This window comes from Lacerta agilis, chromosome 17, assembly GCF_009819535.1.
Source record: "Lacerta agilis isolate rLacAgi1 chromosome 17, rLacAgi1.pri, whole genome shotgun sequence".
Taxonomy (NCBI): Eukaryota; Metazoa; Chordata; class Lepidosauria; order Squamata; family Lacertidae; genus Lacerta; species Lacerta agilis.
Window position 1 is genome coordinate 1,330,406 of NC_046328.1, and position 27,654 is coordinate 1,358,059.

Consider the following 27,654-nt stretch of genomic DNA (forward strand, 5'->3'; position numbering starts at 1 on the left):
CTTCTCATGCATCCCTTGGGACTCCACTGCCTCCCGGGGCCCCACCTTACCTGTGCCCATTCCCCAGGCCCCGGTAGGCCTTGACCTGGTCCTGCACACGGTTCAGGCTCTGTGCCACGGACAGGTACTGCTCGTAGTACTTGACGGCCTCCTCAAAGTCGCCCAGGGCCTCGTAGCAGTCGCCCAGGCTCCCAAAGGCCCTTCCCCGGTCCAGCATGGCCTCCGTGCCACTCAGCTGCTGCAGGGTGGCCAGCTGCTGCTCGAAGTAGCCGATGGCCTCCTCCATGGCGCCCATGTTCATCTTGGTGATGCCCATGTTGCCATAGACCTGGGCCTCAATGCCGGGGTCCTTCAGCTTCTGCCCCAGCTCCAGCTGCTCCTCGTAGCACTTGAAGGCCATGGTGAACTTGCCCAGGGCCATGTAGACAGCAGCCAGGTGCCCGTGTGCGCGGCACTCGCCCAGGGCCTCGCCCAGCTCCTGGTACACCTCCAGCTCCTGCGTGTGGTAGCCCAGGGCCTTGTCGTGCTTCTGCAGCAGGCGGTAGGCCGAGCCCAGGGCTGCATAGGCGCTGGCCTCCAGCCTCCGGTCTGTGGCCTGGTGCGCCAGACTCAGCTGCTGCTCGTAGAACTTGACAGCACCACCCACGTCCTTCTTGCAGACGGAGAGGTCGCCCAGGTTGCCCAGCGCCCGGAACTTGGCCTGGGCGTTGCTGAGCGACTGGGCCAAGGACAGGAGGTACTTCTGGCACTCCTCAGCCTTGCCAAAGCATGCCAGTGCCTTGAAGGCCAGGCCCAGGTTGCAGTAGGCTTTGGCCTGGCTCAGCTTGTCATGCAGGTCCTTGGCAAGTGCCAGGTCTTGCTCGTAGTACTTGACGGCCTCCTCATAGTTGCCCAGGCAGTAGTGAGCATAGCCCAGGTTGTGGCACACCTTGCCCTCACCCTCCATGTCCTGCAGCTCCGGGGACAGCTGCAGGTACTGCTCATAGTAGGGGGCTGCTTGGGCAAACTCCCCCCGGGAGCAGTGGAAGTTCCCCAGGTTGCCCAGGGCCCGAGCTTCACTCTGGATGTCCCGCAGCTCCCGGGCAATGTTGAGGTGGTTCTGGTAGTGCTGCAGGGCCCGGTCGTGGGCACCCAGGGCTTGGTAGGCCACCGCCAGGTTGCCGTGGGTGGAGGCCTGGGAGGCTCGGTCATTCACCTCCATGGAGATCTGCAGCTCCTGCCGGTGGTACTTGACCGCCTGGTCAAAGAGGCCCAAGGCGTTGTAGGCATTGCCCATATTCCCATAGGCCCGGCCCTGCGCCGCGTAGTCATTCAGCTCCTGTGCAATGGAAAGGTGGACCTTGTGCAGCTTCAAGGCCGCCTCATAGTCGCCCTTCATCTGATGGATGATCCCTGCCAGGAAGGAGCACAAACAGGCTGGCAAGTTGTTTTTGTAGGCCAACACAGCAGCTAGAGTACTCTGGGCACCAAAATGGAAAACCCCAGAAATCCCAACCAAGGAGGAAGCTCAAGCTACTCTAGCTACTGGAGCGCTCAGTCTATAGAAGACGACGATACAGCCACATAAAATTTCAAGCAGGTTTTGACTTATGAGCAATGGAAGGAAAACAGAAAAGATTGTAATATAGGATTTTGGTAAATAGACAGGCAGGAGGGAATCAGAGAGAGAATTAGACCATCACGGAATAAAAGATGGAAAGTCACCAAGGTAAATAAATAAATTTTGGTGTAAATTGTATGTCATTTGATGTAATCAATGTAAAATAATAAATATATTTTCCAAAAAAGGAGAAAAGAGTGCAGGTGGGCTCATGGGCTGAGAGCCTCCCTGAGCAGCAGTTTAAAGCAAGAGGAAGAACAACCATGAGAAGTGCTGGGCCTTCCTTCCTTGGAGGTTTTTAAGCAAAGGTTGGATGGCCATCTGTCGGGGATGCTTTGGGTGAGATTCCTGCATTGCAGGGGGTTGGACTAGATGATAGCCAGGGTCCCCTTCCAACTCCGTGATTCTATGATTCTAGGTCTGTTTTTAAATTCCAGGAAACCCCAAACCCTCCTTAGAAACATCCCAAACTAGGTGCTCCTCTGCCAGCAAATCTGGAAAATTCTGCACACATTCAGAACCTGGTGCTGAACAGCAGAGGGGGCTGGGAGGGGGGCCCTGAAAAGGTCTGATGTGTTCCATGGCTGCCCAGAGACACCCCCCTGCTCCTGCCCCATGCCCAACCCACGGCTGGTGCTGCTGTCTGGAGAAGGGAAGGAGCAGCAGAGGGTCTCTCTCCTCTCTCTCTTGTTCCTGGTCTTCTACAGATGGGAGGGTGAGGGGCAACCTCTCCTCTCATTCCCCAGCTGACACACACAAATAAGCACATGCCAATTTTATGCAAATCTGCATCATGTGGTCATGAGCCCAGTCCTTGAAGTGCCTGTCAAATGGAGCCCCCACGTCACAGACCAAGTTCAATAAGCCCCCCCCCCGTGGTGCCTCCTGGACAGCCCCACATTGCACATTGGGCTGGGGTCAGGCGGAAAGGCGGAATCGGCTCACCCAGGTTGGAGGAGGCGCGCCCCTGGGCGGCTCGATCCTGCAGGCTCTCGGCGATGCCAAGCTGCTCCCCGTGGTACTGCTTGGCCCGCTCCAGGTCCTGCATGCAGCGGGCAGCGTGGCCCAGGCCGGCGTAGGCACGCATCTCAATGGACTTCTCCTCCAGCTCCTGGGCCAGCTCCAAAACGTGGTTGTGGTAAGACATGGCCTTGTCAAAGTTTCGGCGGTAGTGGTAAGCGCTGCCCAAGTTGCTGTAGGCACGGGCTTCCTCCCGCCGGCAGCCCAGGGCCTTGGCGATGGCCAGGTGCTGCTCGTGGCACTGCACGGCGTTCTCAAAGTCGCCCATGGCAATGTAGACGGCCCCCATGTTGCCCAGCTCCCGGGCCTCGGAGAGATCGTCCTTCCCTTGCTTGGCCAGGAGCACGCACTGCTTATGGCTGGCCAAGGCGTTGGGGTAGTCCCCAATGGCCGTGTAGACGTGGCCTAGGCTGCTGAGGGCTGAGGAGGCAGCCTGCAGGGGAGAGGCAGAGGGAGCAGATAAAGGGGTGAGCCCCACAGAATCACCAGGGCTCCCTGCCCTCCAAACAGCCGCCGCAGGGCCAGCATAGGGCAGAGTGGGCAGAAGACAAGGCATGCTGCGGGAAGCTCTTCTCAAGCCCATGGAGAGGGCAGCAACTGGGGTGCTGTGCTGCTCCCCCGGCACACATGCACAAAGCCACAGCAGGCCTCCGTTTCTTTCTGTTATCATGGCAAACAAAGCCCCCCTGCTTGGCTGCACTTGGGCAAAGAGGTAGCATTCCTGTGCGAAGGACAAACCAGCCCAGCTCCGCTTCTGCAACTGGCGGGACATGCAAAACGAGAGAGACTTCTTGCAAGGAGAGCCAGTGGCAACCCACGCCTGAGGGGAGACCCCACACAGCCCCACACAGACTTGCAAGCGAGACAGCAACTAGTTGCTTTGCTTTTTGACGGAAGGCGCTGGCAGAGGCAGCTCCTGAGTTGTCAAAGGTGACTCAGAACTGAACCCCCCTGGCCAGCCAAGGCTGTCTCTGTCAGCGGTACAGCTGTGCCTGCCCCTGCGCCTCCCCCCATGGCTTGCCCAGGTCCTTACGGAGAGCCCCGTGTGCCAAAAGTAGTCAAGGCACAGCCATCCAGGCCATGCCCTGGGGGAAAGTCCCTGGGACAGCCAACAGTGGCAGGGGGCATCTCATGGAGCCCTGGGGGGAGGGGTGGACCTCATCTCACCATGGAAAGGTTTAATTATTCCATTTATAAAATATTTGTATACCACTATTCATAAAAATATATACTGATAGTGGCTTATAACAAACCTGCCTCAATACAATAAAAACCATGTAAACATTTAAAAGCAGAGATCAGCTGTCATAGACAGGCATTTTCTTAATTTCCTGCATTTCAGAATCCCTGCAAAGCCCAGAAGAGGCCGCCTTAGCCAGCTGGGAAGAAGGATCAGATTTTTCACCCTGGAGCAAGACCCACCCAATGGTTTCCAACCCGGGGCTGTCCTGGGTGCTGGTGAGACTGAAGGCCAAGAGCGGAGGGCAAGGAGCCTCCTGGCACGCCATGCAGCGCATGGGCCTGCAACCGACTCTATGTGCCATCAGACAAAGCACGGCTCTTGCCGGGCAAACCCTCTGCTAGGCTCTCTCGCTTGGCACTAGCTCCATGCCCATCTCCTCTGGTAAGAAAAGGTGCCCACGGAAGCCCTCCCACCCTGAGGCTGCGCCAGCCTCCATTTCCCTCCACCCCTCGGGAGAGAAAAGGGAGCGAAGGCAGGAAGGAGCGGGTGGGGCCCAGGTGGCTTCAGGTGTGTCCTTGGAGAGGAGGCTGGTGTCTCTGCTTAATCAGTGTCGTCCCTCCGGCATCAACCTCACACTACTCCCTTTATCCTGAGGGATGGGGGGGGGGTGCTGCTGTGCAGCGCTGTTGTTCCATGTCCTGAATCCTCCACACCCCCTTGGCCCTGCAACTGACTGTGAATGGGTTTCTCTAAAAATAAATAAATAAAACCCTGCTCCCCACAAATTCATCATTCAAAGCAAGCCGTTTCCTTGAGGAGAAGGAAAGGGAAGCCAGCTCTGTCCATTGCAACCACCCTCAGCCCCCCCCCATCAGATGCCCAGGGAGCAGCTTTTAGCCTTGCCAGTCTGTCAGATCTGGCCCTGCTCTGACAGCCTTGGGGGGGCAGAATGGGGAGGGGGCACTAAGCAGACACAGCCAGGAAGGACCAAAATGGCAACACCTGGAGGCTCACAGTTCAGCGATTCAACTGCCGTGTGGATGAGCACCCCACGCCCTGCAAAAAAGGTCTCAAGAGCACATGCTTCCTTGGAGTCGCCCCCCCCCCCCGCATGCACACATTAAATTTTGCCAAAATGCCTAACGCTCCCCTGCCCCTGCCCTAAGCAATTTCATTTCCTGGTCTGGCTCACCAACTTGCTGGGCATCTCCAACCTGTCACCACAAATGGAGAGTGAAATAATGAAGATGCAGGGAGAGTCCCCCCCCCACCCCCGCCAGCCAGCAGGGGAGTAAGCTGCAGAGATTAGTGCATGATGGATGCGCTTCTGATTGCTCCCTTCCCTGATTGCTGCCCTGCCATCGCCACTCGTTCCTTCCTCCCTCCGTAGCTCCACATAGTGCAAAGGGAACCCGGAGTTCTTCCTGCTGGCAGCCCAGGCAGAAACTGGGGAGGCCAAGGAGTCAAAGGCAATGGTGAGCCCCTCCCTCTGCAAGGCATAGGCCACCAGGGCAAAGAGCTGGGCCATAACACTTGGCTGCCTGAGGCAAAGATGGTGCTCACCCCCACGCTGAGTCAGTCGAGAGGAACCACCAAACTAATGGCTCCTTCAAGAGGATCTGCTCCACATGACTCTGCTGGCAGCTTTGATCCCCCCCCCCCCAGCCAAGGCTCAAGGGGTCTCTCTAAGCATGGACCCTTTGTCACTGGGCTGGAATGGCGGCAGGCACCAAATCCCCCCCCCTCCCACAGGGTTGACCACAAGGCGGCAGGCCGGCCTCTGGCACCTGCAGGAAAACCTGTGGTGGCCATCACTTCCCCAGCCCCCTGCTCTGTCTTCCCACAGGGGGAGCGCAGAAGAGCCCTGGAGGCCTCCTACCTCAGCTGTGGTGGTATAAAGGGGGAGCCATTCAGACCTCACACAAGGAAACTTTCTGTGGGCACTAAGAGGCCAAGACAATTCACCAGGAGGACTTCCGGCGAGGACGCCATCGCGGACGGTCGTGGGTCGCTTCGCTACTGAAGCGACCCAGGCCGGCCGGGGGTAGGAGCCCCGCTACCGCAAAGCGGGGCTCCAATAAGCCACGGGAAGAGCGTCCCGCGGCTTGGGCTCTCCGGCGAGCCCGCTAAGGCTCCGAACCCTTCCCTCGTTCCCCCTGTAAAGGGGGAGCGGGGGTGAAGGGACTACGGAGCCGGGCTGTGGAGGCATGCCCCAACCGGTCCGGCGAAGCGGCGGCCGCCGCTCGCGATGAGCGAGTTCGTTCTGCCTGTCAAAAAAAGGAAAAAAGAGGAAGCCCGTTGGCCGTGAGTACGTTCAATTTGGATTAATTACTGACATTTGGCGCTCCGGGAGCTACTATAGAAGGAAGCCTGTTTATCTCCCTTTGTGGGACTGAAAGTAACGGTTTTTGAAGGCTGCTGTTGCAGTGCTAGATACAATGTTTCGAACTTTTGACAAGTGAGACTGATTAGATCCCTTTTGAGGGACTCAAGTTGGTGGAAATATTTCTTCCTAAAGTGGAAAGAAAGTAATCTTTTCACCCTGACTTCAGGGAAAATGGCTACGGAATCTGTGGTGGAGATGGAAAAATACTGTGTCTAAGTTGGGAAAGCACTGTAACCTGATACCTATACCCACTTCTACCATGTTGGGTTTCGTTTTTAAGTTGGCCTTGGACTCTGGATTAACCCACGAACAAAGGACTATTCTTTTGAACTTAGAATTGCTGAACCAGAAATTAACTTTGCTGACCCAGGATGACAATTTATACATCACAAGAAAGACTATTCAGAATATTGCTGAAATGGAACAAAACCTTGGCAAGGAACTCAAGGGAATTTTTGAAGCACATAGCACAATGCTCTGGCAACTCCGAAAAGATGAAAAATCCTGTTGGGGTGAGGGACCCAGGATTAGAAGACTGTTTATATCCAATTCCTGGAGTGAGAGGCCAGGAATGATGGGGAAAAGATACATATATCTACAACTAGAAGACGAATGGAATTTTGAAGCGGAGATGCTGCAAGGTGAAGATTTGTGTACCCTGAGGTTTCCTGCAAGGACTGTTATAGACTCTGTCTGGAACTGTGGCCTTACAAGGAAAGAGGACATTTTGAAAAAAGGTTTTGGCGTAAGATGGAGGGATGTTTGTGGGGAGATCCAGAGAAGGCACAGGAAAATGGTCAGAAAAGGGATAGGGTGAAATATAATAAATTAAATTAAAATTAGGATTGATTATGGTACCCTGAAGCCGGTGTGTTAAGATTTTAAGTTTTTGAACTAGAGAAGAGATATTTGAATTTTTTGTTATTAACAGCAGCTTAAGTGAAAGAAGATGTATGATTTGGAACAAGAAGTAATTTGTTGTGTTTTGAAGTTATACTATTAATTAATATGAACTTATATCTGGAATAGAGTTGATTTAAGCTAAGGAGTGATGATTATTGATTTCTGAATGAATTAGAGAGATTTGAATCTTTTTTCTTTTTGTTATTAATAGTAGTTTAAGTGAAAGAAGATGTATGATTTGGAATAAGAAGTAATTTGTTATATAATGAAGTTATATTATTAAGTAATATGAAGATATATTTGGAATAGAGTTGATTTAAGTTAAGAAGTGATGAGCATTGATTTTTGGAATGATTTAGTTTTTGAGGAAAGAAGTTACTAAAGTAAATTAGAAATTGGAACCAAAGGAGGGAAAACAGGGGAAGTCACCTAGTAAAGATTCGAACTAGAAAAGTTTTTTTTTTTTTGTATAAACAAGAAGAATAATTGTTGGTGTATTTTATATATGTTTGATTATGTTTGGATTGTGGGGTTGGGTTTGGTCTGTGTTTGTGTATGTGTTGTTGTTCTTCGTTTTGTAAAAACCAATAAATTCTTTATAAAAAAAAAAAAGACAATTCACCAGGAGTTTCTCTCCTCCTCTCCTTTCAAATGCCAGAATTTCAGTTAAGGGAAGATGGGGGTGGCAACCTGGATCATTGGGTCATTCCGTCCTTCTCTCTGTATTTTATTTACAGCAAAAATGTCACAGGAGCAAGAAGCTCCCTCTTAAAAGTTTTGAGCATTTGAAGTCTCAGAAGTGTTTGGCACCCAAGAGGAAGCTGGCTGTGGGACAGCTGCGCACAGCTGGCTCTTTTCTGCCACATGCCCCCAGTATAGGCCCATGCCAACTGGGAAGAGACACACTCACCGCCAAGGCTCACCCCCCCCTCCCAAACACACCCAATTCTGCAGAGGTGGTAGGTGGCAACCTCACCCACTGGTGCCAGCACTCCCCTGAAACAGCTGCCTTGGCAAGCGTCTGAGGCAGACTCAGAGGAACGCCATAACTTTCAAGAGAAAGGAAACCAGCAGCCTGCATCACATCCCCAGAGAGCAGCGGGAGGCCAAGTAGCAAAGCAGAGGGTTCCAGAGAGAAGGCTCCGGAGCATCACCAGCCAGGAGGCTCAGGCCTCCTCCCAAAGGAGCCGGAGAAGAGCAGGCTGCTCTACCACAGCAGCAGAGCAATTACACGGCTGCCAAACTCTGGTGCTGTTCACCAGGCTCTCCAGCCTTCCCCCATGATTAATGTGCAACACAATGGCAAGACAATGGAGGGGAGAGAGCAGGATTCATGGGGAGACAGCTGAGCCGAAACAAACAAAGCCCTCCTTCCCTTCAAAATTCAGGGGGCTTCTCTTCCAGCACAAGGCAAGCATGGCAACATCAAACCCCGCCTTCCTCCCCCCAGCACCCTGGCCACACAATCCGTGTGGGGCCAGCAAGGAAAGGGGCTGGGGGAAGAGGGTAAGGGGGGCACCACTGCCACCCACTGCAAGCTGCTGCAGGATGCCCCTGCCTTCATATTCCAAAGCTCCATCCAAAGGCATCGCAGGCACTGAGAAATGTCCTTGTCCCTCGGACAAAGACGCCATCGAGACTGTAAGGCAGAGAAGGTGAGCCCTGCTTGAGACCCAAGCCCTTTGGCCTGACAAGACCAAAGAGGGTGAGACAGTCAATGTCCTCACAGCCCTTTGCCCCAGAGGCAGCCATCATCGTCCCCTCAAGGGCCCAGTTCTGCTCCATCCAGACAGGCCTGGAAGCGCCACCCTGGAGCCACCTGCAGCAGCCAGGGCCCCTCCTCTGCCACCCCCTTCCAAGTAATCCCAGGCTCCAGTTCCATCTCACTCTCTTTGCTATTATTAAAAGCAGGGCATCCTGTAATCGGAGGAGTCCAAAGGCCTGAGAGCTGGGAGAGCTGATTATGTCGCAGCATTTCTGTGGTCTCCACGGCCATTGTGAGGCAAATGTTCCAGGGCAGCCATCTGAACACTTTGTTTCCGCCACCTCTGGACTCCTGAAGCAGTCAGAGAACACTTCTCAGGTAAGAGCCACCCCCGCCACGGGCCGGTCCTACTCCACCCCCTAATGGAAGCAACAGTGCTGAGGGGCAGAGGCGGCCATGCCATCGCCCACTCCTCTCACAGGACTTGCCTCACCGATTTCCAGGAACTCTGGGCTCAGAGTCTCTCTGATCCCAAAGGAAGCTGGCACAGAGCCTTTCCCTTCCTGCTCCCTTTGCTCATTCTGTGGGTGAGGGCAGCCTCCAAACCAGCTTGCCCGCTGCTGGTGGGACCCAGAGCCCTCCAGAAACCTCTTCTGTGTGGCAGAGGCTGCCAAGCTCAAGGCTCTTCCGGGAGGAGCTTGGCCAGCGTTCAAGCTGTGCTTCTTCCTATTCCGGGTGACCATTACCTCATTCCAGGCCAGCCCAGAACAAGCCCTTCTGGTGGAATTCACATCAGCACCGTTGCAACATTATAAGAGTCTGCGTGTTACAGAGAAGTCTGCAGAGGGGGCCAAGAAAAACAGCTGTGCATTCAGAGGAAGCCCTGTGGTCAGGGTGATGTCATCAGAAAGCGCCAAAGCAATTTCCTGTGGTTACATCCACAGGAAATCCAAGAGGCTCGGGGTTCTCACAATCCAAGTAGCCGTTTGTTGTCAATAGCTGCTAATTATGTGCCCAGATGGGACATAAATGGAAAAAATATTGTGATCAGGCAGAATCCAGATCCACCAGCCTGCACCAAACCCAAGCAAGCTGGAGATGCACAAAACACGCATCTCCCCCCCCCCCACACACACAGGCAGGCAGTGGGGTGAGGCTGTACCGTTTGCCAAAGGCAGCTCCCCGTGTTGATCCTGGCTTGCTCAGTCACAGTGCTGGCCGGCCAGCCTCCTCTTGTACAGACTCAGGCAGTCAGATTTTCCACTGCTGGCCTGCGCCTGGTCTCCACCCCTGCAAGGACACTTTCCCAGCACCCAAAGGCAGCTGTTCTCCCGTGTGCCAAAGCCATTCTGCGAGCGAGGGATCTGTGGCTGGCTCTTAAGAACACAATGCAGAGTCCCCCCACCCCAGAACCAAAGGCCAGACCTGCCCACTGGGCCCCTTCAGAATCTGCTCTGTTGGCATGGCTCAGAGGGTGTATTCCAGAGCTACATCCCCAGGCTCTGCCATGTCGGCCACCTCTAATTTGGGAGATGGAAGTGGAAGAGACAGCTGAGCCCAGGAGAGCTGCCCCCCCAGCCCAGCCAGCACAAACTGCTCCCCCAGCCCCTCCTACCTCTCTGTCCTTGAGTTTCATGGCAAGCATCAGCTGATGTCTGTGGTTTGTCAAGGCCTCCCGGTAATTTCCTTTGGAGAAGAATGCAGAGCCCAAATTGCCGTGAGCTCGGCATTCACCCATCTGGTCACCTGGATGGCAAGCAAGCAGAAACACGGAGGCCAGGGGCTCATACTCTTATACACACACAGAGAGAGATTTATGCAAATGCATGCAAATTCACATCTAATACACATGCTCATCTCTTCTCACAGCAAAGACACACCCATTCATGCTCTCACAACACCCACCCCAGCAACCAGGTGTATTTTGCTTTCTCCCAGCCCAAATGCCACAAGAGAGGTGATCTGCCTGGAGACAAGGGGCGCCCCTTCAACCCTCCCTCAAATGCTCCCCTGCCTGGCAACTAGACTTCAAAACATCCTCAACGGATGCTTTCAAAGCTAACTGCTGTGTAGGGTGTAGAGGCACAAAGGGGGTGCCCCACCGGCTGTGGAGGGGGAGCAGCTGTTCCTCGCCCCGCTCTCCAGAGACTACAGATTCCGAGGGGGAGGTGGGATCCTTGGCTGCTCCAGACAATGAGCCACCCTTTCCACACAAGGATGAGCATGGATCCAGCCTCCTTGCAGTGTGGGGGGCTATGGAGCAAATACCCCTGCAGCCCTCTGAGGGCCTTCTGACACCCCAAGAGAGACCCGGTCGTCACCACCTGCTTCTATGCTGCTGAACATACCATCCTCCTCCTCCCGCTTGCCCTCTAAGTTGTGACAGGTGGCCCAAATGGCTACCTAAAGTCTTGGCCACGTCCAAGTCCTGCTGCATGTAGCCCGCACTCTTCTCGGTGTTGCCCAGGGACCAGTAGGCGCTGCTCAGGGCTGAGAAGACAGAGCCCCTCAGTTTCAGGCTGCACGTCCCAATCTTCAAGGCCGCTTCCAGGACCACCACCGAGGCCCCGTGGTGGCCAGCCGTCAGCAGCTCCTGACCAACCACAGAGACCACCACAAAAGGGCTCTTGTCCAGCTTCATCTTCTGCAGCTGCTGGTACGTTGGCTCCAGGGACTCTGCGAGAGGAAGGGAGACAGGCTTCATGTACCATCCTTCCTCCGCCTTGGAGAAGTAAACACACACACCCAGGATAGCTGCAGCTGCAGCTGAGGGAAGACAGAGGAGTCTCAAGTTCACACCTGATTCCCAAGAATCCCAAGGCCTTTCTGTTAGGTATAACTGGTCCAGGGCTGCCAAGGAATTGTTTAATTTGTTTACGTATTCTACAATGGTGGCAGGAATAGTCGACATGCAAAAATGGAAAGAAGAACTCCCAACCAAAGAAGAATTGCTCATGAAGATTTTAGAATATGCTGAGATAGCTATACTAACTGTGAGAATTAAAGAACAAAATGAGGGGGGAAGTCTTGAAGAATGGAAATATTTTGTGGAATATTTGGGGGGAAATACCATGGTTTGGGAGAAATGGATTTGCAAGCCAACTTAGACTTTCCCTCACCCAGTGGACCAAGACTGGGCTGTGGCCTGGAAGTTCCCCACCTCTGATTTTTAGGAAAAGGCCATGATTCTGAGGTAGAACATCTGCTCTGCCTACAGAAGGCCCCAGATTCAATCCCCAGCAGCATTCCAGGTAGAATCATAGAATGGGAGAGTTGGAAAGGACTCTTAGCAGTGCTAGGCCAGGCCTGGGCAGAGTGAAAACCCTCCATCCACGGCAGGAACACACCTGAGAGGCTACCCAATCAGAGAGATGGACAGAAGACTTCATTTCAACCTCTCTTCAGGACATCATCTCTCAGCTCACAAAGAGGTGGATGGTGCAAGAGAATATGGAAGGAGGGCAGCAAGGACTATTGGGGAGGTGGGAAAACAACCGTGGTAGCCTGGCAGTGCCCCACGTGTCTCGATACAAAAGGGAGCCCCATAGGTGGCTGCACTTGTCATCCATGAAACTGACAACACGGGGGGGGGGGGGCTGGCTTCTACCGACTGTGCCGACTCCTTGTCTGCATTGGTCAGCACAGTTCCCAAGTTCTGCTGGGGCCACGAGGTCCCAAACACAGGGGAAGCAAGGAAGCAAGCAAGCATGAACCTGTGGGACCTTCCGCACAACACAGTGCAGCTGGCGCTGGGCAGGAATCCCAGGGGCCCTCACTCACCTCGCATGGGAGACTTCATGGCGGCTTCCACCATCCCCACCAGCAGCTGCAGACTCTTGGGGTCTTGAGCCAAGCCAGAGGCAAAGGCTGCCAGGGCATCGGCATGGCGCCCAAGGTACTGGAGGGCAACACCCTGTCGGAAGTAGGCCTGCAACAACACAAGGCAAAAGTCAGCAGGGAGCAGCCCAGGAGCCTCCTAACACTCCCAACTACACTCCCCAGCATTCCTTGGGGGAGGCCATGGTGGCTTAAAGGGGCATGATGCTGCCTTAAGCGGGCAGTTCAGACGGGGCCCTCGCCTTGCGGGAACGCCATCATGGAAGCCCATTCCATCATGTTTTGTGCTGATTTCTACACTTAAACTGAACACCTTTGTACACTTATTTAACATCAGATTCACACTTGTTAAATATGAAATGTGCGTCTCTCACAAGGGTTTCAGCACATTCATCCACAAAACAGGCATAATCTTTTATATGAAATACCGGTAGTATTTCTATGAACAGAGTTTGTGGCATTTCCCAAGCTGCTTCTATAGCCTGGATCCAAGGCATGCGCTCTCTCTCTCTCTCGCTCGCTCTCTCTCTCTCTCTCTCTCACACACACACACACACACGCCTTTGTTGTTACCCAAGTGGAACAGATTTGCAATTAATACCCAAAGTGGCTGTCCATTAGGGCATTCAGGCTTGCTCAGGAGCCAGTCCACAGAGGCAGAGATTAAGAAAAATCAGAAATGACATGGGAAATTTATAGACATGAATTTTTAATCTCTTTTCCATTAGCAAGCGTTGATTGTAGAACCATTTTTAATGAATTGGATGGAAGCAGAATTCATTTCATTAACCTTTAGCATAAATGTGTTATTATTGAACCAAACAGGCCACTGTAGTACAAATCCAGCAGCAGAGTAATTAGATTAGGGCCAGAGGCTTTGACTCAAGAGGAGTCCACTGGGCGGAAGAGGCAGCAGAGAGCAGAGAGAGATGGGGAGGGCAGGGAGGCAGCTGGACGGAGGATGCCAAGGAGCTCACCCAACCCAGACTCCAGACCCCTTTGCTGGACCCAAACTGAGCTCAGCACCCGAGAGAAGGGCTGAGGACACTGGCAGAGACAGCTGGTCTGTGGGCTGCTCAAAGCACTGCCACACACAGCGTGAAAGACATCTTTGGGCAGGAAAGGGGCACCACCAGGCGGAAAAGAGAATCAGCTGACCCAGCTCAGTCACATGCTACCCAAACACCCCACCTGCCAATGGCAGGGGGGGTGGGCTGGGCCAATGTCCTCCCAGGCACACCCAAGACCCTAAAAGGCAGCAAATCCCCCCCCAACTCCCCAGCCTTGGGGTGTCACAAAAGATCACCTGCCAGGCGTGATTTGACCCCACCCTGTGCCTGATACTGGCGGGGGGGCAGGGCGCAGAGTCACCCACAGTGGAAGCAAAGGGTGCCAAGAGGCAGCGCAGGCTGGGCTTAGGGAGAACAATGGCACACACAGTCCAGCTTCCTGCCAGCAATGCATGCCTTGTGAGGACGCAGGAGGAAGATCAGGCCATCCAGGAATAGCAAGAAGGTTCTCCCCAACCCTCTAGGAACCGGCGGTGCATCCGGGGTGACTCAGGCCTCTTTCCCTGGAGCAGAGCTCTGCAAGATGTGGGTGGTGGCAGCCGCGGCAAGGCCCAGCCCCTGTCTTTGGCTCCAGCAGCAGCCCAGGAGCTCTTGCCAAGGGGGCCACCCTCTCGAGCCACCTTGGCGCTTGACGGTTCCTTCTCCTTGGCAGCCTCCAGGTCTGACTGGGAGGAAAGGCGTTTGGAGCAGCAACTGCCGGGCATCAGGCAGAGGGAGCCCAGAGGGAAGAGCGGTCCCTCAAGAAAGGAAGCCAAGCTGCAAAACAAAGGGACAGGGGGCAGGGAACACCTGGGCACTCCCCCCTTACCAAGGGGCCACCAGCGGTGGCAGGAGTCCCCACCAGAGGCAGCTCATCCTGGCAACCATCCCTGCATCTTAAGGGAGAGAATCTCGTCTCCCATGCCCCATCTGGCTCCCCCAACTAAGGCAACCTTTCTTCACAGGGGAGCCACACCAACCCCGGGATCCCCATGCTGCCCTTTCCAGAACCTTTTCCAACTCCACAACATCCTTCCTGAGGTTAGGCAACCAGAACTGTATGTTGTGTGTATTCTAAATAGATTTGCATAATGGCACTTTTATTTCCCATTCCTTTCTTACAGATCCCTGGCCAGGCCTTCGCCTTTGGCACAGCGTCTGCACTGAGCTCTCCGCTGTGGCTTGCAAGGTCCTGTTCCTGGCCAGGCTCTGCCAGTTCACATAGGTGGGGCTGGTGGAAGGGATCTTATTCCAGCCAGGCCATTTTGCCATCTAGCCTGCATTGTCTACTCCATCCGGCATCAACACAGAAGGACTCGTCGGCTCCCATATGACTGGGAAACACCAAAGACAGACGCAGAATCTGGGCTAGCAGCCCCCCAGAGAGCGCCCGATTTGGGCTAGTGGAGAGCACCCCTCCTCCACCGCAGCTTCCAGGCCAGACCCACCAGCCAGGCTGGCAGCGGGACCAGGAGGAATCCCCCTTTGCCCCAAAGCCTCTCACAATGTGAGAGTTTCAAAAGTTTCACTGTTCTTGTCACAGGAGAGCCTTTTGCAGGAGACACCAGGATTTAATCTGGGGCCTCCAGGCATGGAGAGTCGCCAGCTGAGCTGCGTGAGGGGCACTGCCTTGACAGTGGAAATCAAAAGGGTTGTCTTGGGGGGGGGGTCCCAAAGAGCAGCAGCCACTCCCAGAATCTGCTTTCTACTCCCCTTCCGCAACCATCAGGAGCATCTGCTGCAGCTGCACAAAGGGCCTCCCCCTCCCTCCGCCAGCTACCTGCCTGCTGCTCATTGATGCCAAGGGGGAGGGCAAAAACCCCTCCTCCTCCTCTGAATGGTGCCTTCCCTCCCTTTGGGAAGCAGGGTGGCTGTGGCCACAGCAGCTTAATTGGTGGCAAGAAGGTGACCTGATTGCAGGGTTAATCCTGGTAGAAGCCAAGTAAAGTTGGGCTGCAAAGTGATTGTAGAGCAGAGGCTTAGGTGCTGCAGCTCCCTGCGGAATAAGCTCCACACAAGAAGGTGATGGAGCGGATTCAGGGCCCAGGCTCTTCATTAGCATTCACCCTGTAATTTTGTCATGAAAATTGCGCTCACAGAGCGTGGATCATTTGCATAACAAATTGCTGGCCAATTTGTAAGCAGGCAATGGAGAAGGCAATGCATTGCCAGCACCATACAAAGACAGTCTCAAACCAGCAAGGATTGCTGCAGAGCTTGGAGGGGGAAGAAAAGGCGGGTGAGCCACACTCTGGAAAATGCACAGCTCTGAGGAGCTGCTTCCACCATGCCGGGCCTGCACAGCGAGCACGGTGCAATCCAGCCCCTTGCACTAGCTTTGTTCAACGCTCCTCCACTGGCTGATGCACACAAGCCCCACACCTGATATGGTCAAGGTGCATCGCCAGAGAAGAGGACCTGCAGCAGACACTGGAGCCACCCTCTGTGCTCAGCCTTCCTCCTCTGAATGCAGCACTCCCTGCCATGAAGGGCCAGGCTGCCACTGCAGTGCCAACTCAGACCTTCGCTCCCCGCTTTCCTGGGGCCAACTCCTTCTCCTTTTCCAGCTTCCAGGTGCTTTAGCTGGGTTGGCTGCTTTGCCTGTGTCTGCCCTGACTGGACACACCTGGAGGATCCTCTACATTCCCAAGGCCTCCTTGCTTTGACTTAGGAGCCCTTCCTATGCCTCTTAGGAGCCCTTGTTATGCCTCACAGCCAGTGTGTTGTAGTGGTTAAGAGCGGTAGACTCGTAATCTGGTGAACCGGGTTCGCATCTCTGCTCCTCCACATGCAGCTGCTGGGTGACCTTGGGCTAGTCACACTTCTCTGAAGTCTCTCAGCCCCACTCACCTCACAGAGTGTTTGTTGTGGGGGAGGAAGGGAAAGGAGAATGTTAGCCGCTTTGAGACTCCTTCGGGTAGTGAAAAGCGGGATATCAAATCCAAACTCTTCTTCTTCTTCTTCTTCTTCGGGAGGGTCCTGGAGAGGAAGGGGCACACTTGCCTGACCTATGCCAGAACATTCCCTGTTGTGGGCCTGAGACTGGCAAACGCTAGGAAGAGGCTGCAGGAGGCCACCTACACCCTTCCCTCAAGGCTCAGTCCAGCCAACCATTTCCCTGCAGAACGGAAATTGCATTCTGTTTGCAAAGAGCCTTGTGGTGGACCACCCTTGACTGTCACTCTTGGTGGGTATCTCAGAATCTCAAGTAAAATGTCAGTCCTGCTGGACTAAACACTGAACCGTTGTGGGGTTTCCATCAGAAAAAGAGGAGGTGAGTGCAGAGGAAAAACCAAAACGTCTCTGTTGAGCACTTAGTGGTCCAAAAAGCATGCAACACCCCCCCCACTTGGGGCACCCCCACATTCCTACCCATTTCTCACTTCCCTTTCCACAGGTGCTCTTCACAGCTCAGAGCCCCTGCGGTTTGACGTGTGCTCCAATTCAGCAGCGGGTTCCACCAGAGGGGAAGTGGTGGGGCAAATGGAAGTGTGGGCAAGCCCCAAGTGAGAGATCCTTGTCAGGGACCAACAACCGAGCACCTCAAAGGCTGTCACTTCCTGCTGCAAGTCTTCCAGAGGGTTTCCCTGCAAGGGACAGGCAGGAGGCCCACGGACCCGACCGCAGCTGCAGCCGTTCCGCTGCAGCAGAAATAAAAATTGGGCAGCCAAGTACATAATTCTTGCTCAACACCGTCAGCAAGATGGCCCTCTCCAAAAGGCTTGGTGAAAAGCCTTTGGGTACTTATTATTCCACCTCAAGAGAGCCACCCTGTCTGCCTTTTTAAGAATAAGCCAGCAGCTGAACGCCTGAAAGCAAATCTTTGGAGTTTCCAGTGAAGGAAAAACAAAGGAGGCCTGCTTCAGAGAAAGGAAGTCTGGCTTCAAAAGCCACAACATCTTTTACTCTAATTAACATCTTTCTTCCTGCTTGCCTCCTTGCAAGGAGTGATTAAAGATTTCTTCTCGCCCTAAGATTAGTTGCAGCCAGCCATATTTCATTCACATCCCGTGAGGATCAGTTCTGGACCCCTGTCCCCAGGTACTCGGATGTCCCCTTCTTGTCTTGATCCTCAAGGCACCCAAACACTGCTGCCCCAGAATGCAGGCACCTTTCCCAGGACCACGTAGCTCAGGCCCACTTCTGGCATGTGGTACAGAGGCCATTTCACAAGCCCTTGCACCGACACCCACTGAAGGGAGCAGCCGAAGCTTTTGCTCATGCTCTTTCTCTCTGCCCAACCATGGCTGCACAAAATCAAGTCTGACAACTCGAGGGACAAGGACCTTGCCAGGAAGGTTGGCAAAGGGTTGTGGGGTGCCCACCCTCAAAGGCACCACAATCAGTCCTGCAATCACTCCGTCTCTGCCTCCCTCCTCCTGCAGCTGGGAGGCAATCCCATCACTATAAAGAGGAAGGCCCTCTGCCTGCCTGCCTCCACCTCAGGGGCTCATTACACCCAGAGCCTGCGCCACACAGCGTCTTCGTGGACTCTCAAGTCTGCAGCACAAAGCGGAGGAACGCCTTCACCATGTGCTGCTTTCACTCAGCTCTCCTTTATCGCAAATCTCTGAAGCACCAAATAATGTGGTAGTTGCTATGGCAACTGCTTGTTTTTATTGAACTGTTCTAAAAAGGTCAAGAAACATCAGCTTGGCTGATCCTGCACAGACCCCTCCTAGCAGAACATCTGCTTTGCTTTAGCTGCCTATCCCAGGACAGCACACAAGTCTGCAAGAAGCCTCACCACCCCTTGACCCAGTCCTGCAAAGGGCAACTTGCCTGGGGAGCTGCTCTGGCCACCCACTGACCCTGCCCCAGAGCCCCCAGCACCACCCAAGGTCCCATGGCCTCAGCCCCTTCAGGTGCCCAAGCCTTGGCAGGGGGTCGGCTGGGGGCTCTTTCAGGAAACCCCTGGCTGACAGCCCTAGGGAACATAGACAAAATGGATGATACATCAGCCAGCACAGTGACCAAAAACGGAAGCCCAACTCTTCAGGGCTGGGATAGCTCAGCTGGTAGAGCACGAGACTCTTAATCTCAGGGTCATGGGTTCAAGCCCCATGTTGGGCAAAAGATTCCTGCATTGCACGGGGTAGGACTAGATGACCCTCGTGGTCTCTTACAACTCTACGATTCTATGAACTCTACGATTATATGAAGTCTCAAACACAAGAGTCACTCTAATAGGATCAACTTTCTGTTCACTGGTGAGACAGGACCAAGTCTGGAGCAGCAAAGGTGGGTGGTAGCACAAAAACAGCACACACACACACCCCAAACGAGGATGCCCCCCTTCAGCTAAGCACTGTGGCTCCCTGGCCCAGCCTTCCTCCTGTGCCTCTGCCTCCTGGGAGCTGCCATGTGCTGCTCCTGAGCAGCCCAGTTCCACAATGCCCCTGAGACTCATCAGAAGCCAAGTGGCAAGGGGGCCCTGGGTGCGATTCTAGGGTGACGGGACCCAGGCTGGCAAACAAATGTCTCAGGGGGCCCTGAGGCTTCCCTGTCAGCACCATCCCCATCCTGAGGGGGGCAAACAGCTATCATCCATAATTGGCAGAAGAAAAGACTCCGTGGTGCCCTTTGAAAAGCGGCAGAAAACCCTCCCTCGCCAAAGGCGCCAGCATGCCAGATGGGTGTCTGAAGGCCACATCACAGCCACCCAAAATGGCAGGAGTGGGGGGGGCATGAGCCGGAGAGGAGGGGGAGGAGCCCCAAGCCAAGGCGCTGAGTCACTTTCCCCATGTCAACGCCAGGTCAGCAGTTGCAGGAGGTCGAGGGCAGCCTCAGCCCTGCCCACCTCTGCCTGTGGCCTGCCCACAAGCACAGCCACAGTGGGGAGCGGAGGGGGTCCTCTGGTGGCTGCTTCTCCATCATGGAGGGCTCAACAGCAGCAGAGCCCTAGAAACAGGCAGCCCAGGGGCATGGAGTTTGCCTCAGGGTGCTGAGCACACATGACTTGCAGGGGAGGGGAGTGCCCAGAGCAGGCAGCAGGGAGCGTTTACAGCAACCCAGAGGGCAAGAAGGCTCTGGTGAGGACAATGGGGTCAATGTGCAGATAAATACAAGGGAACAGATTAAGAGTGGGAAGCAGGGGGGCAGGGAAGAAACCCACCTCAGACAGGGGGCATGGCAGATCTGAGCAGAATGAGGAGGGGAAGTCATGGCTTAAGGCTAACCCAACCTGATCCAACTCTTCACCCAAAGAACCCACCCATTTTGGCAGCAGTGGGAAAGAGAAAAGAAGGCCAATGGAGACAGATCAGCTCAGGAGGAGGCCTGTGTGCCCCATTTGCATGTGGGGTGGACACACAGGTACTTTCATTTGACACCTCAGGGTGAGAGGCACAAACCACACACGAGGCTGCAGGAGACTGCTGTAAACCACTTAAGAGTTATTTTTATTCTAGTAGACCCGAAGGGCCTTGCCTCCCTAAGGTCACTCAACACCTCTGGGAAGGTTCATCCTCCTGGACACAGGATGTACCGTCAATCCCAGGAGCACAACAACCCTCATCCACTCCCAGAAGGCAGCCTTGTCCATCAGCTCCCAGAAAGCATCCCCTTCCCAGAAAGCTCCACCGTCAGCTCCCCAAGGATGCAGCTCTCTCCGCCGACCTGGGTGAGCCACCTGCTCTCAGGGTCCCTCAGTCAATGCTCCTGCTTTGGAGAGATGGTGGGGTTTGTGGCACTTTGCTTAAGCACCCAGGCAGCAGAGCTGCTAGCACAGTCAGGCCAGCTGACCCTCCAAACCTTCAGGCCAGCCCCTTTGCCAGTGCTCAACTGAGCCTCAAGAACACCCACAGCAAAGCACACCAAGGGGAGGGAATGAAGAACGGTGCTCAGAGCCACCAACCTGGAGAAGTAGCCTGGCTAGCCTCTCCTCAATTTTAATCTCACTTTACTAGCCAACGAGTCTCAAATGGCAACGCACCAGCGTCAAACATCACTTAACCCCCCTTTCAGAGCATCGTGGAGAAGGGTGCCAGGGTACAAAGCAAGCGGCCCGTGGCACTGCAGAAGGAGAGGCTCAGCCTCAGGTCTGATCCTCCCAGTGCCCAAGGCTTTGCCTACCCTTCCCCCCTGCTCTCCTACCGAACCTGAACCGTGAGTCTCGCTTGCTGACAGGAGAGGCATCCCTGAAGCACCCCCTTGGGCCCAATGGGGCCTCCGGGTGCCACAGCTCAAACTGCTGTGGCTTCTTCACTTCCCCCCCCCCAAAGTCCCAGCACCTCCCACAAAAGTGCTTCCTTGCCGCTGCCACAGTCACAGGCCCTCCTGCGCTCTAGGCCTCCCAGCCCCCCCCCCCGGCCCAAACTGATGGTGATGGAGAGAGTGGTGAACGTAACAAACAGTGAGCGGCAGCATCTGACCAAACAGCCGAAACCCAGGCGGCTCCACAATGGCTCCCCCCAGAGATGGTTTTGGACACCTGCTGAAAACCTCCATTTCGGCAGCCCTATCCAGGTACACAACTGGGTTGCCTGCATTTGTTTTAAAAGTTTTATCAATTTAGTGGGGTTTAAAAAAAAAACCACACATATATTTTACTTTAGTTGGTTTGACTCATGTTTTATCTATAATTTTTTGTTGCATACCACTCGGGGAACTTTTTGATTGAGTGGTTTCTAAATGAAGATGCTCAAGTCTGCAGGTCCTGCAGCACATCTGTGGCTCCTCCACCCAACTCCCCAGGGCACCTTCTTGTGAATAATTTGCTGTGTGCTTGCAGCATAAAGGTGCACATCCATTGAGAATGAAGTCACTGCGTTGAATGGGGCTTGCTGCCAGTTCAGTGGGCACAGGGTTGCAGCCTAGGCTTCGGTTTAGGGTGACATGGAGGAAAGCATGGTTCTTGCACCTGCGTGGCAGGCAGGCATTTTACAGGATAAGCCTCGTGTGGAAACGCCGTTATAGGAAAAGTTTCACCTGTACACATTCTGTCTGCCGTAAAATTACATGTGTGGGTGCTCCCTTCTTTTGGGGCCCTCCCCTCCACCTGCAAAAGAGATCACAAATCTGCACATGACAGAAAGTGTATGCAAATCATAGGCAAATCTGTGAGTGGGCCAGAGGGCCCAACCCACATACAGTGCACACAAGAACACAATAAGAGTCGCTGGTCAGGCAATGGCTCATCTAGTCCAACATCCTGTTCTCACAGTGGCCAAACAGGTGCCCATTATGGAAAAGCAGGATTTGAGCCCAAGAGCCCTCTCTCTCCTCCTGGGGCTTCCAGCCACTCCAACAAAATGAAGCTGAACAAAACCAGCAGGATTTCAGCTGACAGCGGCAGCCCCAGTAAAAGCCTCCCAGTGCAGACACACACTAATTCTCCTGACCCGCCCGGCATAAGTAATTACCTCCCAGTTCATCCTTTAAATGACAGAAGAATTCCTCATCTAGTTGAGTTGCTCCCATGGGCATCTCTTTCGAGGGAAGGGGCACTTTCTCGGGGCAATGAATGCCCCTCTGCCGCGTGCCTCAATTAATTACCATATTAAAATACGCTCACATTTATATTGCAAAGAGCTTCTCGGCTGACCGGCAGGGAACTGGAGAGGGTTTACTCAAATCCCCACCCCCACCCCAACTCCCCGCTGACATTTGCTGCAGATTTGAAGCCAAGAGCCTCTGATTTCTTTCTGGAAAATGAAAAGGAAGAGGAGGCAAAAGGTGGAATCCACAAAGGCTAGACCAGCTACCTGCTCAGATGTCACCCATTTCCCCTTCCAATCTCTCTGCAACTCAAGGGTCTCCTCTTGACAAGCATAAATGTGTTTTCTGATCCCAGACAAAACTGTTTCTTGGAAGACACGCTTCCTTTGCCAGACCACCCCTCTCCTCTGCCCTGTGTCTCCTGCAAGGGCAGGAGAGAAGCCAAGCCAATGGACCAGGAGCCAGGGGAGAAAGAGGGAAGGAAATCCTGGCCTAATCTGCCCTGGCTCTCCCAGGTGCACCAAAAGCATTCAGAAAAGGGACAAAGTCTTAGCTCCTCACCCTGGACAGGAGGAAGAGTGGTCAGCAGGTGGCTGCTCTAAAAGCAAGGAGCAGGAATGGGTCAAGTGAGGCCATCCTTTGCGCTTGGAAGGGAAAGGGAAGGCCGGCTTCACTAGGAGCCAATTCTCCAAGGAGCTGAGGAAGAGGAGGGCAGAATACGTGGCCAGCCTGCCTGAAGGAAGCCTTCGCCCTCACCCAGCACCAGGAGAGCCAGGGAAGAGGCAAGGAGGACACCAGAGCCAGAGGCCTGGCAATGGGCTGGAGAGGATGCTCAGCCAAGGCTCTCAGTAAACCGGTTCTTCTCTTCTGTTTGGATCCCTAGACAGCAGAGGAATAGCCGAACTCCAGTCTTGGCTTAGAGACACAGCCAGTGGGGGTTGGGGGAGGTGCTGTGGGGTGGATTGCTCTTGGCCCCAAAACACATGGGGGTCTGCACTGTCCTTCCCAGGGGGCTCTGAGATAAAAGAGGGGGGTGGTGGGGAAGGTTGCAGCCAAGTATGTACTTCACAGATTTGCAACACACCAATTACTCATCTACTTGCTAATTCCCTTTCTACCCCATGCAGCAGATGAAGGACCACCAGCAGCAGCAGCAGCCCACCCTCTCCTTTGGCATTGGAGAAGGGGGTGGCAATGCCTGGGGGTGGCAATCCACACTCTCTGGATCAGTACCCCCTGCCTGCTGCCCTGGCCCCTGAAGAGGAGGTGCTCAAGAAATGGGATTCTGACGCTGGAGGCCAACAATCAGCTATTCATTCTCACCTGCTGAAACCTGGAACCAAAGGAGATGGGGGGTCCTCTGTGACAGGAATTTTGGTTGCTGCCAATGCAGAATGACAAGATTACCCATCTTGGTGAGATGTACTTAGTTATGTGCTCATCTGCTCCTCCCAAGTGAGGAAAACAGAGACAGAGGACAGAAAGAGGACTGTAACTTCCATGCAGATGGACGTCCCTGGAACCTTCTGTGGTGTCTGCCTTTTTTTCTCTGTATGAAAAATTATGCTTGCCCACATGAAGGCCTTGCATGTTGCAGAGCTCATCTCTCATGCGTGAGGAGGACCATGATCCAAGTCTTCTGCCAGGAAAGAGGTGCCTATTTGCCAAATCTGGCTCCACCTTGGCTTTGACAGGAAATTGGCTTGTCGCCTTTTGCACTTGCAAATTAAAATGCTTATTTTATACAGAGCTCTTCAAGAAAGAGTCTGTGCAGAAATCACATTACCAATCCCTCACCGGAGAAGCTTTTTGTTTCTTCCCAACTGCAGCTCAAGTCGCTGCCTTGGATAGCCCTGACATCGCTAGCTAAGCCAAGCCTTTATCCTGTTGGCTGTCTTTAGACTTCCATTGTACTTTATAAAACATACATTTGCCAGGTGGTTTCTAAGTATCGCTAAATCTTGTAGGCCACAGCTGAGTGGTAGAACATCTGCCTTGCATACAGAAGGTCAAAGGTTCAATCCCTGGTATTGCCAGGTAATGCTGGAAGAGCAATGCTGCCTGAAATCTGGAGAGCTGCTGCCGGTCAGTACAGACAAATGCTGAATTGGATGGGCTGACAGTCTGACTCTGTATAAGACAACTCCCTGTGTTCCTAAATACCAGGGCTCTGGGCAGAATTTCAGGAGTGGTCTGGGAGAAAGGAGGGGGGTCCCTGAGCCCCAGGATCACACAGTAACGGCCCTCTGGTGATTCAGCCCTCACTAGCTTTAAAATCAGGGGCCACTGCCAGCTGAAGGCTGGAGAGGAAGAACTGGCTGAGACCCCTTTTGCCTCTTCTTCCTGCCCTCTTGCAATGACTTCCATGCAAGCCACTTCTGGATACGAGCATGAGGGAAGGAGAGCTATATTCCTCTTGGACCAGCCTTGTCCCAGCCTCCCCCCAGCCCCAGAAATCTGCACTGACCCCTCAACAGATGCAGCTGCTAACATCTGGTGTGTTCTGCTCCAGAGCCAGGAGTCCAGGGAAAGCCTATCCCGCCCTGAGATCTGTCAGCTAAGAGGGCTGCATGTAGAATCCACTGCTTGTCCCACTTAGGTGGTGGCCTGGAGGAGCTGGGAGCAGGATCCTTTCAGCAAGCCGAAGCACCTCCCTGCCACCCAACCTCCTGTGTGTCCCCAAAGGCTTCTTAGTTGAGACCCCCCTGAAAAGCTCCCCCAAACACTCTGCCTCCCCCCACCAGAAAGAGCCTTTGACATTCTGCTCCTGCACCCCCCCCCCCAGAAAGCGAGACATCTCACCATCACTTAGTGCAGGGATTGGGGGGGCACATGTGGCCCTCGAACCCTCTCTGTCTGACCCCTGGGACCCTCCCAGGCCACACCCCCACTAGCCTTGCTTTACACCTCCTCCTTGAGTGTCCTTGACTAGCTGGGATGGGATGGGTCCTTGGACTCAGATGAAGCTTCTTGCTTGCTTGGGGGAGGAGGGAGCATGTGCAAACACCAGACTCCTGCACAAAGGTCACCTTCACATGTATTGCTCTGCCCACCTGAGGCCCCTGGAAAGATGCTCAGAAGGGAATGTGGCCATCAGGCTGAAATTGCTTCCCCACACCTGATAAGACTAACAGGAATATTTTCTAAGAACTGGTTTAATCTTCACCAAGAAAGCATGTCTGGGCAACAGCATAAGCTTAAAATAGTACAAACCAGTTTCACAGCAACAAATCCTCTCCCTGGAGCAGCCAGGCGATGCTGTTCAAGAACCTCTGCTTAAATAATTTACTTAAGTGGAAGATATAAAATATTCACTGTAATCACTTGAAGAATCTGGACTTTAAAAGCAGTCACATCCCAACACATTCAAGATCAACAAATGGACCCAGGTGTCCTGTGGGTAATGCTGAGGGGTCTAACCTTCCTGCTTTGCCTAATCTGGACTTGCAGCTTTGAATCTGAAGTGCTCCAAGCTGCACCCCCCTCCTTCTGTTTGATCCTGAGAAGAGTTGGTGGTAGAGAGGCATTGCGAGGACCAAGTTAGACAAGACCAAGCCTTGTCTAACTTCAAGGGTCATCCTGTGCAAGATTTGGCCCTTGCCCAAATTCTGCTGTATGATCATGTGAGATGCAACAATTCTCATCTGGTCCTTCCAGCCAGCTGGGGAGGTGCTTTGCTCTTTGCCAATGGTGATGCTGCCATCTGTATCTTCAAGCGAGAACAAGTTTCCACCTGCTTCACCTGTCACCTGTCTGCTCTGATTGGAAGAGTCAAAGATTTTCCCTTCCAACTCTACAATTCTATGATTTGACACTGAGGCCAAACTGTGGGAGACGCCACCAACAGCTCATGTCTCAAACCCAACTGCTAGTTGGACAGCAGCAGAACTCCTCTGAAGCTGATTGGTCAAGGAAACAGACTGCAAACACCACCAAGCCAACTGGAAGAGTCAGCTTTCTATGCAAAACACACACGGAACCCCTAAACTATTTGGTACTGACTGAAAAACAAAGCCACAAAGAACATGCCCCCTTCCCCTGGAGTCTCTTTGGGGGTGCTTTGAATGTCTTGTGTTCACCTGATTCAGCTGCGGGTTGTTAAATTTAGTCCGAGGAGGCTCATCTATAAAAAGAATCTACACAGCAATTACGAGCCCTTCCATTAAGCTGGCAAGTAGGGGAATCTCCGATTGATATAAATCTGAAGGAACGTGGCTCATCCTCCAGGGGAAACCACAACTCAACCTTCACACACAAGTATTTGCCTCTGAAACTTGCTCTGAAACCAGTGAGTAGCCTGTGACCTCATTCTCCCAGGGAGACCCCACCCACCCATGTCACAGCTGTGGGGGGCCATCTCCTTCCCTCTCCTACAGGTACCTCCCCTTTGTCCTTTCATGGGGGTCCACTCAAAGGAACTCTTCCGTGAGGGAGAGATGCAAACCCCGAAACAAAGATGGGAATGAGTAGAGTCTGCTCCACTCTTTCCTGGGACTCAGCTTACTTCTTGCAAGGAGCCCACCTTGTCACTAGAACTCTGCAGACCCCTCAAGTTCCTGTTGGAACCATGCAGCAAATGTAATGCAGCTTCCTCTGGGTGAGTAAGTGAGGAGGAGTAAGTGCAGCTGCCCCTCCAAGGAGGAATGGGGTCAGAAAGGCAGAGAGAGAGGAAAGGCAAGGGGGCACCAGGGAGCCACAGGAGGAGGAAGAGGAGGAAAGAGGAATCAACAGGAGCCTCACGGAGGTGGCGGCGAGTGAGGGGGGCAGAAATGGAAGGACTGGCATAGGTGCCATCCTCACGCACACCAGGCAGGGGAGAAGATAACACCCCCACACACACACTTCAGCCTGTGACCTGGAAACATGTCTCTGAGCAGACCATGGAACCATCTGCTCCTTGCTATGGGCCAAGGGGGGGCAGCAGCTACTGAAGCGGGGAGCCAGCAATGCTTTGGCTCATTAATGGGAAAATGCCATGTCAAACTTCCAAGGTGCATCAGAGCTGCCCATCTCCCCTGGCAGGTGTACAGATTTGGGGCCCGGCAATTTGCCATCCTTGCTCCCCCCCCTCCCAGTCTTGCTTTGCCTGTACACACAAGCATTTTGTTGATAGCAAGGAAAGCTCCAGAGGAGATGGACACGTGAGGCAGAGGACCCGAAGCAGAGGCCATCACCTGCCAGCTGCAGTGCCCCCACTCAGCAGAGGATGAGAGGGTTGGTTTCATTTCATATGTTAACAGGTCTAGTCATACCATAATTCCTGCATCCACTCACTGAGAGAGACCTACATTTCTCCTATGAAAATAGGGATGTCCTGAGGAAAAGCAGGATATTCTGGGATCAAAATCAGAAACCAGAACGGCTTCTGTAAAACCGTGACTGTCCCTGGAAAATAGGGACACTTGGAGGGTGTGTTCACAGTGATCGATATGACAGATGTGCTATGATTCTGTTTTAAGTTGATGTTTCTTATTTGTAAGTTCAGAAAACCATTCACCAAAAATATTTACAAAAAAGAACAAGGGGCCTTCT

The 27,654-nt window shown here is 53.6% G+C and overlaps 1 protein-coding gene across 4 annotated transcripts in view; it reads right to left on the reverse strand.

Annotated features, from left to right (window-relative positions):
- Positions 1-27,654, reverse strand: part of TTC28 (tetratricopeptide repeat domain 28) — a 102,060-nt gene that overhangs the window by 18,949 nt on the left and 55,457 nt on the right. For all 4 annotated transcript variants that reach the window (XM_033174547.1, XM_033174548.1, XM_033174546.1 and 1 more), the window contains 5 exons: positions 12,578-12,725; positions 11,201-11,473; positions 10,413-10,543; positions 2,546-3,053; positions 51-1,392 (listed from right to left, as the gene is read on the reverse strand). In XM_033174547.1, the coding sequence (XP_033030438.1) occupies positions 51-1,392; positions 2,546-3,053; positions 10,413-10,543; positions 11,201-11,473; positions 12,578-12,725 (2,402 nt within the window). The remainder of the gene's footprint in view (positions 1-50; positions 1,393-2,545; positions 3,054-10,412; positions 10,544-11,200; positions 11,474-12,577; positions 12,726-27,654) is intronic.